The 17,105-nt window shown below is 42.0% G+C and overlaps 1 protein-coding gene and 1 long non-coding RNA gene across 3 annotated transcripts in view; one reads left to right on the forward strand and one right to left on the reverse strand.

Moving 5' to 3' along the window:
* The window catches only part of LOC107836783 (uncharacterized), a 107,791-nt gene that overhangs the window by 63,584 nt on the left and 27,102 nt on the right, over window positions 1-17,105 (forward strand). The gene's annotated exons all lie outside the window — the stretch shown is intronic.
* On the reverse strand, window positions 1,211-15,086 carry slitrk6 (SLIT and NTRK-like family, member 6). The gene is made up of 2 exons (XM_007557088.2): window positions 14,570-15,086; window positions 1,211-5,100 (listed from the first exon to the last, which is right to left on the reverse strand). The coding sequence occupies exons 1-2, from the start codon at window positions 14,654-14,656 to the stop codon at window positions 2,623-2,625; spliced, it is 2,565 nt and encodes an 854-aa protein (XP_007557150.1). The 5' UTR covers window positions 14,657-15,086; the 3' UTR covers window positions 1,211-2,622.

Genomic DNA, 17,105 nt, shown 5'->3' on the forward strand with positions numbered 1-17,105 from the left:
TAAGATATAAGTAAACAAATCAGTTTCTTAAATAAAATAAACATTTTGACAAAAATGCAATAACATTGCATTCCTTTAGTTAATCTGAAACGGGTGCAGCTAAAACTCTGGCAATGCATGAGTTCTAAAAAATATTCAGATAATGATTAATTGACTAATAAATTAGTTGACGATTATTTGAATGATCAATTAATCATGATTAATCGTTTCAGCTCAAGTTCATATGCAGAAAAATAACCTTCTAAACATGGGAGCTGGCCGGCACTCAACAAGGAAATTAGCGCAAGTGGTTTGAGACTGAGGGACAAGCTTACATTTCCAGCAGCATCACTGTACATACAATAATCAAACCAAACTCCTTCTGTAGCAAGGGTTGAAAACGCAGCTCACAAACACCCACCGTGGAAATGAGCAAAAAATTCAATTTCTATTTGTGGAAATCTGGCAGGAATAACCCAAAGTCTCCATTAAGGGTGGTGCTGAAAGGTTTAGTGACAAGATGTTTATTAATATTGTCAGAAGGAACTGTGCATTCCATCAGAGGGTTGAAATTTGACTTGAGTGACAGCTGATGTAGGATGCTTGAAGGGCACCTGAGCGGCACCTGCCAAATAATAAAATATCAACCTGTCTGGTTTACTAGCTAATCTAAAATATTTAATCTCTGAATTATTTTCACATTATTTAGCTTACTTACTTTGCTAAAGTCACACCTTGAGGTAAGGCTCATGCTGCTTATGTGTAGAAGCTGCTTGTTTGCTGAAACAATGTGTGCATGTAAATATATAGTTATTTTCCTCATGCAGACGGGGGGATTCTGTTTTTAGATGCCAGCGCTGCATGCCAGATTGTGTGCTTGCGCATTTCAAGCTTCAGAGCCTATATGTATTCTTGCAGCAGAACTTTAGATCTGCGGGTTATTATAGGAAAATGAGGATCTGCAGACGAAATGGAGAAAAGGAAAGAACTCTGAAGGCACTGCAGTGTGATTAAAGACTATGCTTGCTCCAATCGGTGGGGGGTGGAATTATTCCACAGCAGGAAAAAGAAGGAAATGCAGCTTAAACATGTACATCCACCTAAATATCCATAAGCACTGCAGAGGATAGATAAAACATGTCAAGAAAAAGTCGTAGTATTGCAGTCCAGGTTACCCGGTGTGTTAATTAGTGAGGAGGCGGAGCACTGCTGAGAAGCAGACAATTTGCAGTCATGTCATATAGCAATTCTTTATTTTTCCTCTTTCAGATACAACTTCTGTTTATATTCTGTACAGCACTGAAGGCACACAAAACCCAAAGATAAAATGCAACAGAAGTATATACAAAATATACAGAATAAATAAGTCAATCTAGTTAAAGTAGAAAAGCTACAGAGTGTGCTTACATGAGCTGTTTCTGAAAACAGGGAACGTAAATCCGGTCCACTCTGAAAATGTCTCTGTCCTCAACTGTTCCTGGCTGTTTGTTGTTTTTTTAATGATTTCAACAGAAAAATAATGGCGTCGGTCTCCCACATGAAATGAGCGCATGGTGAGCGGCTCGTTTCTGGCAGAAATGAAAACTAAACCGTTTCAGCAGGACTCTAGTTGATTGTCATGCACCATCTTATGGCATTTTAAATAGTGCAATGCGTTTTGTACAAGTCGTGTAGGTACTGTACTCCACTTTCTGACTGATCTGCCTCAGTCTGTATAAAAATAAAGTTCCTCTGACTGCAGCTCTGCAGCGCATTGGATCAATCATCTGTCAGGAGGAGAACCTCTCTCCTATCGCTGTGTTGTTGTTTTTTTTTTTCAGTGTACTTGGCTGTACGAACTGCTGACTCTACGGCACAACGAGAACTCCGGTTCCAGCGTTAAAGCTGCTCTCATGGGGGGTTGACAAGAGGGGGGGGTGTAATCAGGTCACGGCCAGAATCGGGATAGACTGATTAAGCGGAATTCTGGGTCAAGCACTGATTGAAATTCACTCAATTCTTTCCAAACATCTGCTTTATCCTGGGAGGAGGCCGAGTCGGGGGAGTGGAGGGGGGGAGTTGTGCTGCGTGGATCAATTCGCTTGGCTGCTGTAGGAGCATGAAAATTTAATCACATGTAAAAAGCTGATTGAGTGGATTTCGGCGTGGGTTTTAACCCAGGCCTGCTCTGCAGACGGCCACAGCTTCTTCCAGGTTTGATTTGGCTGAAAACGCTTAGTAGGGATGCACCGATCATTTGGCAAGAGATAAAAACAGGACGATTTTCCCTCCATCAGCAGGTTAAAATACAGGTAAACTGAAAAAAAAAAAAACTAAACAAAAAAAATAAAACATAATTGAATTGTTTTTATTGATGACATACATCAGATTTCCTCTTAAAGAAGTGTAACAAAATTTGGCACAGAGTAAAACAGAAATTGGTCTCAGCCGGAAAAAGCCTGATTGGTGCATCTCTAGAATATTCCACCTCTAACAGATGAGCAGAAACGGAAAGATACATTCTGTGCTACAATAAACACATGTGCCTGTGTGTATATATATATCTATCTATCTATCATATTTCTATGTTTATACATTTCACACTGTGGAAAATAGAGTGGGGCAAACAGGCCAAGGCACTTGGTTCAGACATGATATGTCAGCTCAGTTAAACGCAGTCTGATGTTCCAGAACCTCCAAGTAGTCCGGTTCCGTGTGCAGGTTCGCTTTGAGCTCAAAGTACTCGTTCTTGGTTTGTTCCAGCATGACCTTGCGTGGCCTAGTGTACATTATCGTCTCCATTAGCTTTAGCTCCTCCGGGTGCCCTGGGACCTGCATGTCCATGGCAGGCTGCAGCTGCGGCAGGTTTTTCCTGAAGTACTCGGTTATTCCGAGCTGCTGCTGAAGCTCCTTCTCTCTCTCCAGGATGTTCCTGTACAGAGAGCTGGGAGTCCCCAGGGTCACGAAGTCACCCGGCCGCTCCTCAGCTATGGCCCTGAACTTGGGGTTTCCCGTCAGCGGGGAGGTGTTCTCCTTCTCCATGATGCTTCGGCAGACGTGGTGCTTTGGATCATCCAGACTGTAATCCAGATCTGAGTCGTGGCCCTTGTGCTGGGAGCAGTAGGTTGGGTTCCGGCAGATCTGGACGATGGGGCTGTGAGATCTGTCCTCGTATAAGGAACCGGGTCCTGTCCTCTGGGTCACGGTGTGGTGGGTGGTCTTCTGCCCATACATGCTGTAGTGTAAATGGATTGGAGAGGTGGTGCTGGTGTTTTCCCGTGCTGGTTCCTCCGCTGCCTTTTTCTTTGCCCTCCTCCGCCTACGGTGCACCACAAAGACCACCAATCCGGCCGAGCAGAAGATGATCATGAGGACAAAGATGAGGAAGCTGAGGATGAGCACTGAGAGCGGTATGTTGTCGGTTAGGGAGTCCATGAGACTCTTGTTTGCAGGCGGCCCCTGCGTGACGGTGGACGTCTCCAACCCAGGACAGAGCATCTCGTGGCGAAGACTCCTCAGCTCCGTCTGCTTCACCTTCTTGGGGGTTTCACACAGAACAGAGCCCACCACCGTGTCTCTCTTAAGCTTCTCCACCCACTGCTTGAGACTGAGCAGGTCGCAGCTGCAGTCCCAGGGGTTGTCCTCTAAATAGATCTGCTCCAGCACGTTGAGCTGATCCAGCACGTTGCTCACCGGCAGGTGCATGAGCAGGTTCTTCCTCAGGTTTAATTTGACCAGGGGAACGTTGCGGAAGATCTGAGCCGGAAGGGAGCTCAGTTGGTTGTTGTTCAGTGAGAGCAGCTTCAGTTTGGGCAAGGGGTTGAATGTGCCTGGCGCAATCTCCTTGATGAGGTTGTATTCCAGGTAAAGAGACTCCAGGTTGTGGAGGCCCACGAACATGGTGGAAAACAGCTTCTCGATCCTGTTCCCGTTCAGGTGAAGCTTTTTCAAGCTGCTCAGGCTGAGAAATGTTTCGTTATCGATGTAGTCGATGCGGTTGTTGGCCAGGTTGAGCAATTCCAACCTGTCGTATGTGACAAAGTCATACTTAAAGAGTTTCTGGATCATGTTTCCTGTCATAACCAGCTTAGTAGGGCTCTCCTGAAGTATTCCGATATCAGACACCTTCTGAATCCCTCTGTCCTGACAGTGCATCAATAACCCAGCCTCCGGGTGATTGTGGCATGAACAGTGCTCCATGCAGGGACTGTCGGGAACATGGGAGGGTGTCTGTTTGGGAATCTGAGTCACCTTGGACGATGGCGTAACAACCATATCCATTGATGGCGGTCCCTCCAGTGGGAGGTCTTTGTGGAACGGACACAGAACATCCCGTTTGACTTTAGCCAGAATGGTTCCCTTCAGGTGCTGCGGTGAGCTGCACACCACGTCGCTGATGACCGACTGCGCCCTCATGTTCTCCATCCAGGTTTTTAAATGGAGGACATCGCAGTCACAGATCCAGTCATTGTCCTCTAGGAGGAGCTCCATGATGCGCCCGATGTGCTCCAGAAAGCCCACATACGGCAGCGTCTGGAGCTTGTTGCCTCGTAGGTCGAGGTGAGTGAGCGGCACGAAGCGGAAGATGTTGCTGGGTAAAAACTCGATGGAATTGTCATTGAGGATGAGGACTTTGAGGCGGATCAGCTTGTTGAATGCCCCTGGCTCGATGATCCGGATGAAATTCGTGTCGGCTTGAAGGAACTCTAGATTTATCAGACCCTGGAAAGTGTCCTCTTTCAGGGTGACAAGAAAATTGCTATTTATGTGGAGCTTTTTCAGCGAACCAAGAGTGTTAAAGACCCCTGGCTCCAGCTCTTGTATGCTATTACCCCCGATGTGCAGAGAAAGGGCGCCCCTAAGCCCTTCCATTTCCTCCACTCGGAGCTCCACTAAGTCATTTTTGTAAAGGTTCAGATGGAAGGAGACACCTGACGGGATTTGGATTTGGGAGATTTTGCTGATGTTCCTCTGCTCGCAGTTGAGATGAAGGACGCCGTCCTTTGCCTCGCAGGAGCACAGAGACTCACACGACTCGCTGATGGAAGACAACGCCTTTGAGGGATAGATATCTTGGCTGTGAGCTGCCGACAGAAACAAGCCGATAAAAATGATCCAGGGCTGCATTTTGGACCTGGATATCTGTGGAGACAGAAAGGAGAGAGGGAAAAGAAGAGGTTTGAGTACATTTGCTTCAGAAACAAATAAAAACACTTGGTAATTAAAACATGATTGTTTAAAACATGATTGTTTTAATTACCATACTCCAAAACATAATTTCTACTGAGTAATGTACAGATCGAGTTCAAACATGCTTTTATGAGGTAATTATATGCATGTAGGGGAAAAAAAGTGGTTCTGTATTGGATTAAGGCACAATTCAGGAAAGCCTTCAAATAAACAAATTCACTAACTCATTTAAATGCATATCTGCAACGCTGGATAGGTTTGTCTCCTGCAAGACTGTGCAAGGTTGGAGAAACTACAGGGAAATATACAGTACCTTTCACATCCTTTTATTTAAAACATACAATAAAATAAGTATTTTTGGCCTAATTTCTAGTGCAAATATCCTGGTATCCTTGAAATAAGATAAAACTGACAAGTAACTTTTCAGTACAATATAGGAGCTTGTTTGATAAAGTCAAAATATTGAGGAAAAAGTACTAGCTATAAGTGAAATAATCTGCAATGTAATAGGACATTTTGCCTTATAGTATGTGGAAAAATATCTTGTTCCACTGGCAGATTATCACCTGTATCCAGTAGATTTTCATAAATATCAATGAATTATTGACTTAAAGCAAGCACCTCTGACATACTGAACATTTGCTTATTTAGTTTAATCTTATTTAAAGTACACTAATATATTTGAACTAGAAAGTAGACCACAAATACTTGGTAAAATTTTGTTTTTGCAATGTGATAATAAGGCAAGTCTTTTGCAGGTTTTTTTTTTTCTCCTAGGATTTTCCTGTATTTTGCCCAAACCATCTTGTAACTCTGGTTAACTTCCCATTCAAATGAATTTAATTATATAGCACCAATAAACCATATTTATTTAAATCGGTCCATCTCTCCTCTTTGAATTTCCATCGCAAACTTTTCAGGACATGTAGCACCGCCTTATGCTGTCACCACCATTGTTCTCTGTGGTTGATGATGTTCTTAAGGATGGTTTTCTTCCAGAAAGTGTTTTGCTTGCAGGAGGAAAAAGGTAATTTATGACCTGCTCTGACTGGAAATCCTTCTTTGACATCTGTTTGATGTCCAAAACTGTTGGAATGCTGTTTTCTGACATAACGTTGCTAGGAACTTCTTTACTTCTTTATCCCTGACTGGTCTGGTGCGTTTCTTGGTGTCCATGATGCTGTCTGTTCTTAAGACTTAAGAAAGCAACAGGATGTGTTTAGAGTAAAAAGAAAGGAAGACATCCAAACCACCTGAGATGTGTCTTGATAAAAATGACTGGCATCACAATTGGTATTCAGACAGAGGGAATTAATAAGATTTTCTGCAGCATTGGGTTTTATTTCCAGAAGCCAAAATGCATTTGGATTGTACCGAAGGACATTAACCTTCTGACTACACAAGAAAAGAGACGAAGATGCTCCCTTTCTACTGACTCAGTGTGGGATACTGCTACTTAAAAAAAAGACTCTCATTCCACTGAATTCTCTGCCCTTTATACATGCTGACTCATCTGACTTAAGACTTTCTCTGAGTGAGTCATGCAATGTAAAAATCGCTTCAGTCCATGTCAAAGCCACATTTATGACAGCTGCTCTATCTGACTGATGAGGGGCTTTGTGTTTCTGGTTTAAACACATCAGTCTGAATCCTTTAAGGAATCCTTTAAGGTTATCTGATGGTTCCATTTCAAAAGCTGGCAATGCTGTTCGCTAAACTTTCAACCGAGCCCTTATGGAGAGGATTCCAGCTGAATTTCCCTTGAGTGACAAAGGGAATAATAAAAACGGACTTCTCCAAAAAGGCAGAATCAGCATTTGATCGAAATCTATTACACAAAGTTGACTAACACCGCACGGATCAAAAGCTAATTCAGTCCCAGGGGGACCGGTGGGGAAGTGTAGACATCTTTCTAAGATCAAGGAAGAGCCAGACATGCCGTGTTAGCTAACAGAGTTCTTCAAAGAGGTAGGATACAGAATATGACAGCTCTTCTTGGTAATGAATCTGATTAGCTTCTGAAAAAAAGCAAGAATGGGGCGAGCCCGGCTCAGCTGGGTTTGTTGGAGAATGAATCCTCTGACTCATGATTCAGCCGCGATAGTCAGCCTTTCTTTTGAATTAAGTTCGGGAGAATACTTCCACCCAGTTGAGAGTCGATGAGGCATGGGTGCACACTGACGGGGTGTTTGGCCTACAGCAGCTACTGGGGGTGTGTGTGTGTTGACACTGGGGAATGTGGACTCAAGTAAAAATATAAATCCTACCTCTGTTACGCAACATCACACATATTCTTTCAATCTCACACTACAAACAGAAGACCTCAGAGAGAAGATTGGCTTTCTCCGACATTCCCTCTCCACTATAACTTTGCTCACTTTCTTTGATAAATTATTGTGCGGTCGAGTGGAAATTATTGATTAAAGCCAAGTCGTTGCTATTAGGTATTCAGACATAAACTGCAAGGTCACTGTTGGCATTCCAGGCACATATCTAGACTTGCGCTCATTTCCAAGGACCGGAAAATCAGAGGTATGCCTGTTGCAGATGACTGTAAAAAGCTGCTTATTCCCAAAATAAGGAAATCGATCGCTATAAATGTGATTGATCATTCGCGTGCAGTGTATCTTAAAGTGAATGTACTAGTAATACCTCCCTTTCCAGAGTAATTAGTTGTGTGTTGTTGCCCCTAGGGATATCTTGTGCTCCAAATTGCCATGAAAATCTCTATAAGTCAGACATCAGCACGGTGGAAAATCTCCCCGAGACAAACTCATTATAGAGCTGCTGCAAAACCAGGATTTGAACACATCAAATAGGAGAGCAGTTTATTGCAGTCAGAAAGCCCAGTGTTGGACATGCAGGAAGTTACTCCTATTGTAATGTAAAAATCGCATACTGTTCCAGACTAAGGAATCTTCAAAGACCCAAGGAAGAAAGGAATGACTAGATAAGAAATGACAGACAAGTAAATAGACACAATGACAAATGAACAGATGAAGGGGAAAGATGAACAAACATGAGCAAATTAATCGATATAAACAACCTGACAATTGAGTAAGCCTGCAACAAACAATTGGTCAGACAGAAGACTGAACAGACACAAATGGTCAGCGGGACAGAGTGGGACAAAATTCAGCTTACAAGTAGAAAATTAAATGGACAGACGGGCTAGATCAATAGAACCAACAGGTGAATGAAATGGCAAATGGATAGAAAGGAATGGACAAATAACAGATGAACAAACTGACATAAAGCAACCAAATGGAGAGACAAACAGAGAAAGGAAAACAAAAGGCCACAAGCTATTTCTCTTTGCCTCCAAGTTTATTCCGACCTGGGGAATTCTTTAATCAAGTTTTATCATTTCTTTTGGCTTTTTCAGCATTCCCCCAAATGTACCAACCCCACGAGTGTGATTTTCTGCAAGCTCCAGCTGCTAATGTTTATGAACGGTAAAATGAAAATCTAATTCGTTAATCTCATTAATTATGAATTGTTTATTCAATAAAAAAACACTGGGACAGGGAATGTAAGACTGGGATGGAGATATCTTCCCTTTTATTGGTTATCAGCAAGAGCTTGTTTGAGTCCCTGCCTGAACCAGCCACCACTGTGTCCTGCTGGCTTCCAGGACAATACGAGATGAAAAAAGGGACTATTAGAAGATGTTATCTGCATGATAGCACTGCTGATGGGAGGTATTGGAGGCAGGAGCCTGCTGCTCTCTGTCTTCTGTATTTCAAACAGACTTCTTTAACAGATCCATTTTTCAGGCAATCAATGTTGCGTGCGACTCCTCTGTGACGGCTGAGGGAGATGAAACATTTTTCCCGTTCTGAATTGCGCTCCCATGTATGGATTTGAATGTGCTTCTTTCGCTGTTCAGACAATTCAATTAGGAATCTTGCGGGGGCCCTGAGAGATCTCAGCTCTCCTCGCCGTCTGACATCAAAAGCGGTGCGGACCTGAGGTGGGTCGGACCGCGAAGATGGAGTCAAGAGGAGGAGGGAAAGGCGGTGATGGAATATTTATCAAACATGGAGCCCCTCCAGCTGCTGTAATGCAGAAAACAGGGTCTGCCCACTTATAAACCCATAAATAGCCTCTTCACACTTCATTTAAGCCAGCTGTAAAGTGTTTCGGTGCACTGAGGTGCTCCATTATATCATGAGACCTCATCATATCAAGTCTTGTATGACCAGGACTGCAAAACAGATTTGCATTGCATAGTTTGGTATTCTCACATCTACTTTGATGCAGTAGGCCCTGTGGTCGCATATGTCTTATCTGAACGTTTGTCACAGTTTGGCACTGAAGCAACACACAGAACAGAGCAGAACATGGACCTTGAGTTAAACTGTACTGCATAGAGTGCGCTCTATCCAGCAGACAGCTTAGTGTATTAATTTGAGAGGAAATGAACACAGCTGTAGTCGTGTTCAGTGCTTGTCACTGTCAGAGTAAGTAATGCACGCTGGAGCCGTGAACAGCCCACGAGGCAGAAGCCTGATCCATTTTTCTGTAGGGGAAGGCGAGTATGAAAGTCTTGTTATCCATGGTGGCGTCCCACAGATCCGCTGGCTCGTCCGACTCTGATAAAAGTCGTACGGATGTCACTGCGCTGCTGAAAATTGAGTCAAAGATTCACCATCAGCTGAGAAATGGATGACACTGTACAGCCTGAAAGCAATCAGAACTTCTGTAAACTTCCTCCATCTGCAGTATGTTAGCATTAACCAGAACCAGAATAGATTTGGTGTAAATCTCTACTTGCGGACCTTAACTTCCTGATACAAACATATGCTGATAGAACTAAGAATAGAAGCACCAGGTCTGCATAAGGAGAAGGAGAGGGAGGGCGGCTCACCTCCCCATGGCAAGGGTGATTTGCCAGGCTTGCATTTCAAATGGTCTGTTTAACTAATGCGCAGTAATTAGTTATCCAGAAACGAACAGCAGTGTTATAACAGCGGCATCGAGGTGTGTTTTGCAGGAAGACCCATCTGCGGCCGGCAGATGTATGTTTGTCGCCGACGACACTGTCGCTTTAAAAAGCGACGCTTTCTGCTCTGCAGTGAGTCACCGGCAGGGACTGGCATACTGGAAATGGATCTGTTCAGAGCAGGCAATAAAAAAGGTAGCTGTATGAGAAAAGCAGGAAAATGACATGCAGCAGAGACCATCTATTCTTGAGTGGTGCCCAGCATAGTTCATAACGAGCGGTTAGCCTGAATCGGAGTCGATAAACTGATCAGAGGGAAGGTTGTTCTTTTTTTGGAGATACTGGCCAAAATATTACAACTTTAAAGATTTAACCAAACCTCAGTTTCTGTGACAGCAACACAAATCTGAAAACTGTGGGATGCATTTCCACCTCTGATGCTTTAAAATAAAATCCAGTGCAAGAAAATGTACTTCTGACAACTAATTATAAGATAGGCATTCTGTGTGTAAATACAGCTGCGTGTTGAAGTTAACAGATGTTTTTGTTAACCTTAACACTTTGTTTGTGGTGAAACATGGTAGCAGTATCATGCTGTGGGGATGTTTTTATTTTCACAGCAGGGAAGCTGGTTGGTCTTTCCAGGAGCTAAATATTGATATTGATGGAAGAAACGCCTGAAAAACTTGCAGCTGATGCTACGATAAAAATCATGGACTTGCAAAAGCAATTTCAGATGTTATTTGGAAAGACTTAAAAAAAACTTATAAACACTAGATGTTGTTTCATAGAAGCAAAACTGAATAAAAAAAGATAATATCCTACGCGTCAGATCATTTGGTCTGATTTTCTTTTTTATTAACCTGCCAGTCACTGATTCCAGTGACTGGCAGGTTAGGGTCAACAAAAGTTTAATGTCTTTTGTTAAGAGATCAAACTTTTGTTGATCTCTTAACAAAAGTTTGAATAAAATATGTTCAATTTTCTGTCTTTAAGGCGTTAAAAATGAGGAAGCAGTTGAAGCGGTATGAATACCTTTGCAGAACTGTCAGACAACACACTTAATCTACATCTAAAATATGTGGAGATGACAAATCTGCTCACTGAGCTGGAACAAAACAAGTTTCAGTGTAAAAGATTTTCTTTTACAAACTCCTTAAGTAGAAAACATTAACAAAAACATTTAGAAAAATGTTTAAAGCAGCAAAAAAGGTAACAATTGAGTTACCAATCAGAAACTCAACCTGCTGTTAGTATAAACAGACATGGTATTATCACATCTCCCCCACTACCTCCTAAAAAATAAAATCTTATTGGGAAACTTGTATAAAACAGTCAGTAGGTGCTAATTGTATCGAACGGTAAGCTCCCAGCTCTTCAGCAGAATCCTGCTGGGTTAATTAATTGGACAAACTTGTATAAAGTCGACCTACCAGTGACTGGAATAATAAGAAACTAATTAATGACAATTAGGGAAGAAGCTTGCTAAAAAGACATTGTGGATGCCAGAAGCAAGCATCTGCTTCTGGGTGACTATTGTTCATGTTGGCACATTGTGGAGGGATGTTAAGCTCATGCATGCTTATGAGGCATATCGTCAAAACAACAGGGGCCCCAGCTTTAAGCCCTGAGGGTAAAACCTTTCAGCTACCCAAGCAAAAACACTGCTACTATCTGTATATCCTGTTATGGAAAAATAGAAAAAAGAGGTCAAAAGCTAAGCCTGAATCTACTGCTTGCTGCTTCGCCTTGCCCTCTGACTGTACATTCACCAGATGCTGGCGCAATTCGCTCCTGTGTCACACAGAGATCGGCGCAGGTTCGCTTTGTGATGCGCAGCCGGCAGAACTGAAAAACTCCACCTGCGTGAAGCTCTGAGCCGACCGATTTCTGGTCCGAGGAAATCCAGTCTGCTGCCGGCGGAAACAGAATAAGAGAGGCTGATGGAAACCGTGTGCAGACAGAGGCAGATGAGTGGAAAATCCTTTCATGGAAGACAGAATAACACCCTTCTGAATTTAAAAAAGATGTCTCACTGAGTTTTAGTCTCAGCGAGACTAAAATTCAGTCTCAATCTTTAGTTTTCCAAATCTCTAGATTTGGGAAACTTTAGAAATCTTTCTGTCTGTATGGCCTCTTTTCTGCAACAGTGGCAGACTTAATTGAGTGCCTGATGACTTAACAACTGGCCAGACTTGAGACGACCTGTATCGTCCGCCTGGACAAAACCAATTAACTAGGAATGCCACCGAGGGCAATTAGAGCGGTTCCGGTTAAAACCTGGGACAGAAGCTCATTAGTATACTTTTTGTTGTGTGTTTTTTTTTTTTTTTAATAAAAGCCAATCTCTAAAATACCCAGAAGTCCTTGTTTGTTATTGAAACAGATTAGGTTGGATATTGGTATTGTGAAGATTAGCGGCATTTACCAACAATACAGGAAGACACGTGATGTGGGTGCCACAGATGGGAGTGTTTGACTTCAAACAAAGACAGTCGGGTGTTTGCTGTCCTAAATAACCTGCTCGCTAAGCATTTCATCAGAATCACAAAGCCATCATACTCCTGAGAAGCCTTTTTGTCATTTAAATACTATCAATCATGCACCATTTTTTGTCAGAGTAAGAAGCAGCAGTGCCCCAAGTGGAACAAACATAATGAGGAGCCCTGTGAGGACTCTATTGACTCACCAGTCCTCCAATAAAAGATGGCTGGCCTGCAGCTCTTCTATTCCTCTTGAAAGAGAGCTTTATAGCAAGTAGCACTTTTAGTGAAAGTGGCTATTTCCTTGCAGGTGTCGCGGATAAGACACTCGCGGACAACAGTAAAACAGCATAATAACTAGGCGTCTTGTCTGACAACATTTGCTGGACGAAAAGTCCAACCTGGTCATTTACTTTAATACACGCTGTTGTATTGGGTGCAAAACCACAACAACCTGCCTCAGCACCATCTCAGTGCGAGACAGTGATGGTTGTTTCATTTCATTTCAGCGTGACATGGAATAGCCTCCCTTACTCGTCACCATTTTCCCCACCTCCTCTGAATTGGAAGTGATGCTGCTCGCCCTAAAAAGTCAACATGGTCACTATATACACCCACGGAGTTGCTGGGATCCTGCCAGCGCCAGCGGCCTCTCCGCTGCAGTCCAGGAGAAATGATAATTATGACATCCGCCCCCTCAAGTGGCAAGAGACAGTTCAACTCGCTCAGCCAAGAGAGCAGGCCCTGTTTTATTTTTCGCTGCATATTTGTGATTGATTCAACATTTTCTGGGCTGCTCCTCTCCGCCTGAACAGAGCCTGATAGCAGCTTAAAGTTGCAGCTCTAAATCTGCATCAGTCAGGCCAATATTATTTGGCTGCTATACTCAATAAAACACCTGGTCAAACACATAATTGTGTTTACCTTCATTGCCAAGGTAATTATCACCACTAAACCGCAGGGTATCTTCGACAACATATTTGTTTTTGCCCTAGTTATTCCCTGTAGCTGTCTGATTATTTCATATGAATCTATTGCAAAAAGTCAGGATCTGACACCTCTTACACTTTCACCGTCAAAATGTCAGACTTTTCCAGGAGGTTAAATGTTTTTGGCTAGTTTTTACAGTATAGCAAGTCTAAAAATACATGATTCCACAATCAATTTTCCTTTCTAATCACACTTGAATCCAGACTTTTCTAGACTGAATAGACATCTGAAGCATGCGGCATCATTTCTCCCTAAATCACCCAGGAAAAACATTCACGCCACTCCAGTGACATATAGCTAAGCTGTTTGGCTATTAACCATTGATTCATCCAAGCAAGAAATTGGAGCCCAGACTCAATTATGCAATTCACAACCTAATTAGAACACTGCCTTCCTCATTAACTTCCATTTAAAAAAGAACTATAGCCTCATGTCGTAGACAACGATGCTGCAGGACCGAGAACTGAACGAATTAGCTGTTATTGAAAGCGTTCTGATTGGCTCTGATGCAGCGCGCATTAAACACACCTGAGACAAATGAGTCTTAATTAAAATATTAATGCGCAACATGTTCCTCTATAATAAATGCTGCATAAAGCAAACACGTCGGTGATGCGTTATTATAATACCACTAACAAACGCTAAAAAGCTAACTTTAATAACGGGCAACATCAGTCCAGGTTGCCATAAGGCAGCGCGGCTCTGTGGGAATACTGTAACTGTGTGTGGCAGACGGCCAGGTGTGCTGGAGTTAGGTAACGAAGCACCCCACACCTCCCAAGACATTTTCTGTCAAACATGCCCTCTGCTATGTTATTTCTGTCCCACGTTTTTATTTTAAAAATAATATAGAAATGGCTGCAAATTGCGCTACAAGCTGGTTTGAACATGCCCGTAATTGGACCTGAATTTCCACAGTAAACTGCTCCGCCGCTGTAAATAAAAGTAATTAAACATCTTATACATACATGCATCCTCAACGCCTCTCAGCTTCGTGACTTACCGAATAAAACCGAAGTGGAGAAAAGGAGGAGGGTAGTCCGAATGTCAGCATACTCGTACCATTTTTAAATGTGGCCAGCCGACGCATGAAAAGGGAGCGAACGGCCGTCTCCCTTGTCCAATATGAGCTCCGTTCAAGCCAAATAAAAAGGTGAAATAAACTTCAAAGCCGTCCCGTCTTGCTCCCGTGTGCCCTTTCTTCTGCTTGTCTCTCGGGTTCCAGTTATTCCAATGCAAGGAGGGACAAGCTTGAGCACTCAAGTCCCGGGATGATGGGTGTACACCCTCCGCAGAGTTAATTAAGATTAAAGTTGAAAGTTCGAGGTAACTAATTTAAAATAGGCTGCGGTTGCACCCCTCCAGAAATTCGTGCAGCTCTTGTTATATGAGCAGCTGTCAAACACGCACTCTGCTCTGATCTGCTCTGGCGCTGCATGCGCCGCGCGCTCTGTTTAGTTAACCAATCTGAGTTGTATTGGTCTCGCGCAGTCATTTGCATGCTGTAGAGGTGGACAAGTCAGAGAGCCGTTGTCAGGGTAACTACAGTATGGAAAGGTGCTTCCGTTTTGGACTTTAAAAATAAAATCTGCAACGTGAAGCTTTTTTTTTTTTAATTACGAACGCGATTGCTTTCTTTCCACTTTCTGAATGTATTTGAATCATCTTTCAAATAAAACACAAGTAGGATTTTTTTTAAAGCTTTGGTAACACTCAATTCTTTTACATCCAAATTCTAAAGTCTAATTTTAGATTAGGTAAAATCACCAAGCTTCCGTCATTTCATTGGTAAAACTTGGGAAATGATGGGTCTCTTCCTTGCCAAACAGCCGGTGTGCGACTTGACGCAAGATATGACTAGCGCTGGGGGAGGTGAATCCTTAAATTAGCGACAACCAGTACACAGTACACAGTTTAGTCATCTGTGGAAACCTTACTATGTCACTAATTTTACTGTAAAATTTTATACATTTCTGTAGAAAAACACTGTATTTAAAACAACCTTAGATTAAGCACACTGTATTTTTATTCTTAATTGTCCCACTTTTCTACACCGTGCAGCTTAAAATTAGATGTGGCTTGACTTCCTACCCTAAAACAGTTCATTTGATTTTGGTTGAGTAAAATGTTAAGCATTTTCATTGTTATTCGAGTCATTCGCCATATCGTTTTAGTTGTTTTTAGTTCATTATTAACCGAGGAAGAATGTCATAGATAATAATTAAGAGTATTTTTACTTGAGAAAATGTTGTCAAAACTGTATCTTCATTGTGCATAGCGTGTGCTGCAAAGAGCTTCTTGTTAGTGTTGAACCCAAATCAGGCATAATTTTGTATAATTTTGACTTGTCTTCAGTTATATGCGATATATGACTATTATTAGTCATCCAGAATGTAACAATTAAGTACAAGGCTTCTGGACTTCTTCTGTTGTATCTTTAAATTATTTCCCCTCTCATCTAAAATGCTTCTTTAGTCCTGAACTTGGTTGGACATCATAGTCAGTTGTGCTCTAAACCTATGTGGCTAAACTTCTCCAGAAGACAACGACAGACCCTTGTTGACAAGAAAATCAAATGGTTTGGGAATATTTATAGATTAGAAATTTTCACCAAACACTGTTGTGATTAAAAAAAAGTTATCTTATTAAAATTTATTGTAGTGCAGTGAAGTATTAGTAAAACGTAAAATAGTACTTATTTTTAGACTGCACACTATCTGGGGTCTATGTTGGTATTAAATCTGACGGACAATGAAGTTAACATTGCACACTCAAGGATTTTTATATCCATTGTCGCATCATGATAGCTACATTTAAGAATGTTGTGTATTTGATGCTTATTTAATTAGCATCAATCTAATCTTGGTTTATTAGATTAACATGTGTAACACTGATCTATATTAGTGATTTATACCACAGTGTTTGTGATCTGAAATTTGTCAGCCCTGTAGACATCATTGTCTTAATAATTAGGATGTCAAAAATGAGGTCCTAATTATTAAGAATATAATTTTTATTCTTGCAATGTAACATTTCATAAGATGACTGACTGGTCTGCGCAAATTTCAACTCTGTCTCCTCCCACCCACGGTCCAATTTACTTTGCTGGTGTCTAAATGGGGCAGAGCCGGTAACTCAGACAGAAAGGCTCTGTCGCTTAGACAGAGTGCCTCCTCTATGAGGTTCCTATCTAATTGTGGGCCAAAAAAAAAAAAAAAAATCTTACATTGATAAGCTTTAATTAACCTGCTGCTCTCAGCCCCAAGGACAAATACAATACTGTATGCAGCTGGCATAAACAGATAATGCTTCCATAATAGACTTGTCTAAAATAAAAAAGGAAACAATAGTTTACCATTGAGGTGCATCATTTATAACACTTGTAATAGCGTAAAATGGCTTCTTGATAAATAAAATTAGAGTCTTGTTGTATAGTGAATGCTAAATCCATCACACAGCCAACAGAAATCAAGCCACTTTGCGTCCTTGAAAACGACTCCAGCGCTACCAGCGCCAGCTGAGTTGTTGCTCAGCCTGAC

The sequence above is a fragment of the Poecilia formosa genome, unplaced genomic scaffold (assembly GCF_000485575.1).
Source record: "Poecilia formosa unplaced genomic scaffold, Poecilia_formosa-5.1.2 Scaffold83, whole genome shotgun sequence".
NCBI lineage: Eukaryota > Metazoa > Chordata > Actinopteri > Cyprinodontiformes > Poeciliidae > Poecilia > Poecilia formosa.

Coding starts and splice junctions, on each gene's coding strand:
- slitrk6 (XM_007557088.2), bottom strand. CDS start 14,656: ATGCGTCGGCTGGCCACATTTAAAAATGGTACGAGTATGCTGACATTC. Junction 5,101..14,569: donor CTCCACTTCGGTTTTATTCG/GTAAGTCACGAA, acceptor CTGTCTCCACAG/ATATCCAGGTCCAAAATGCA.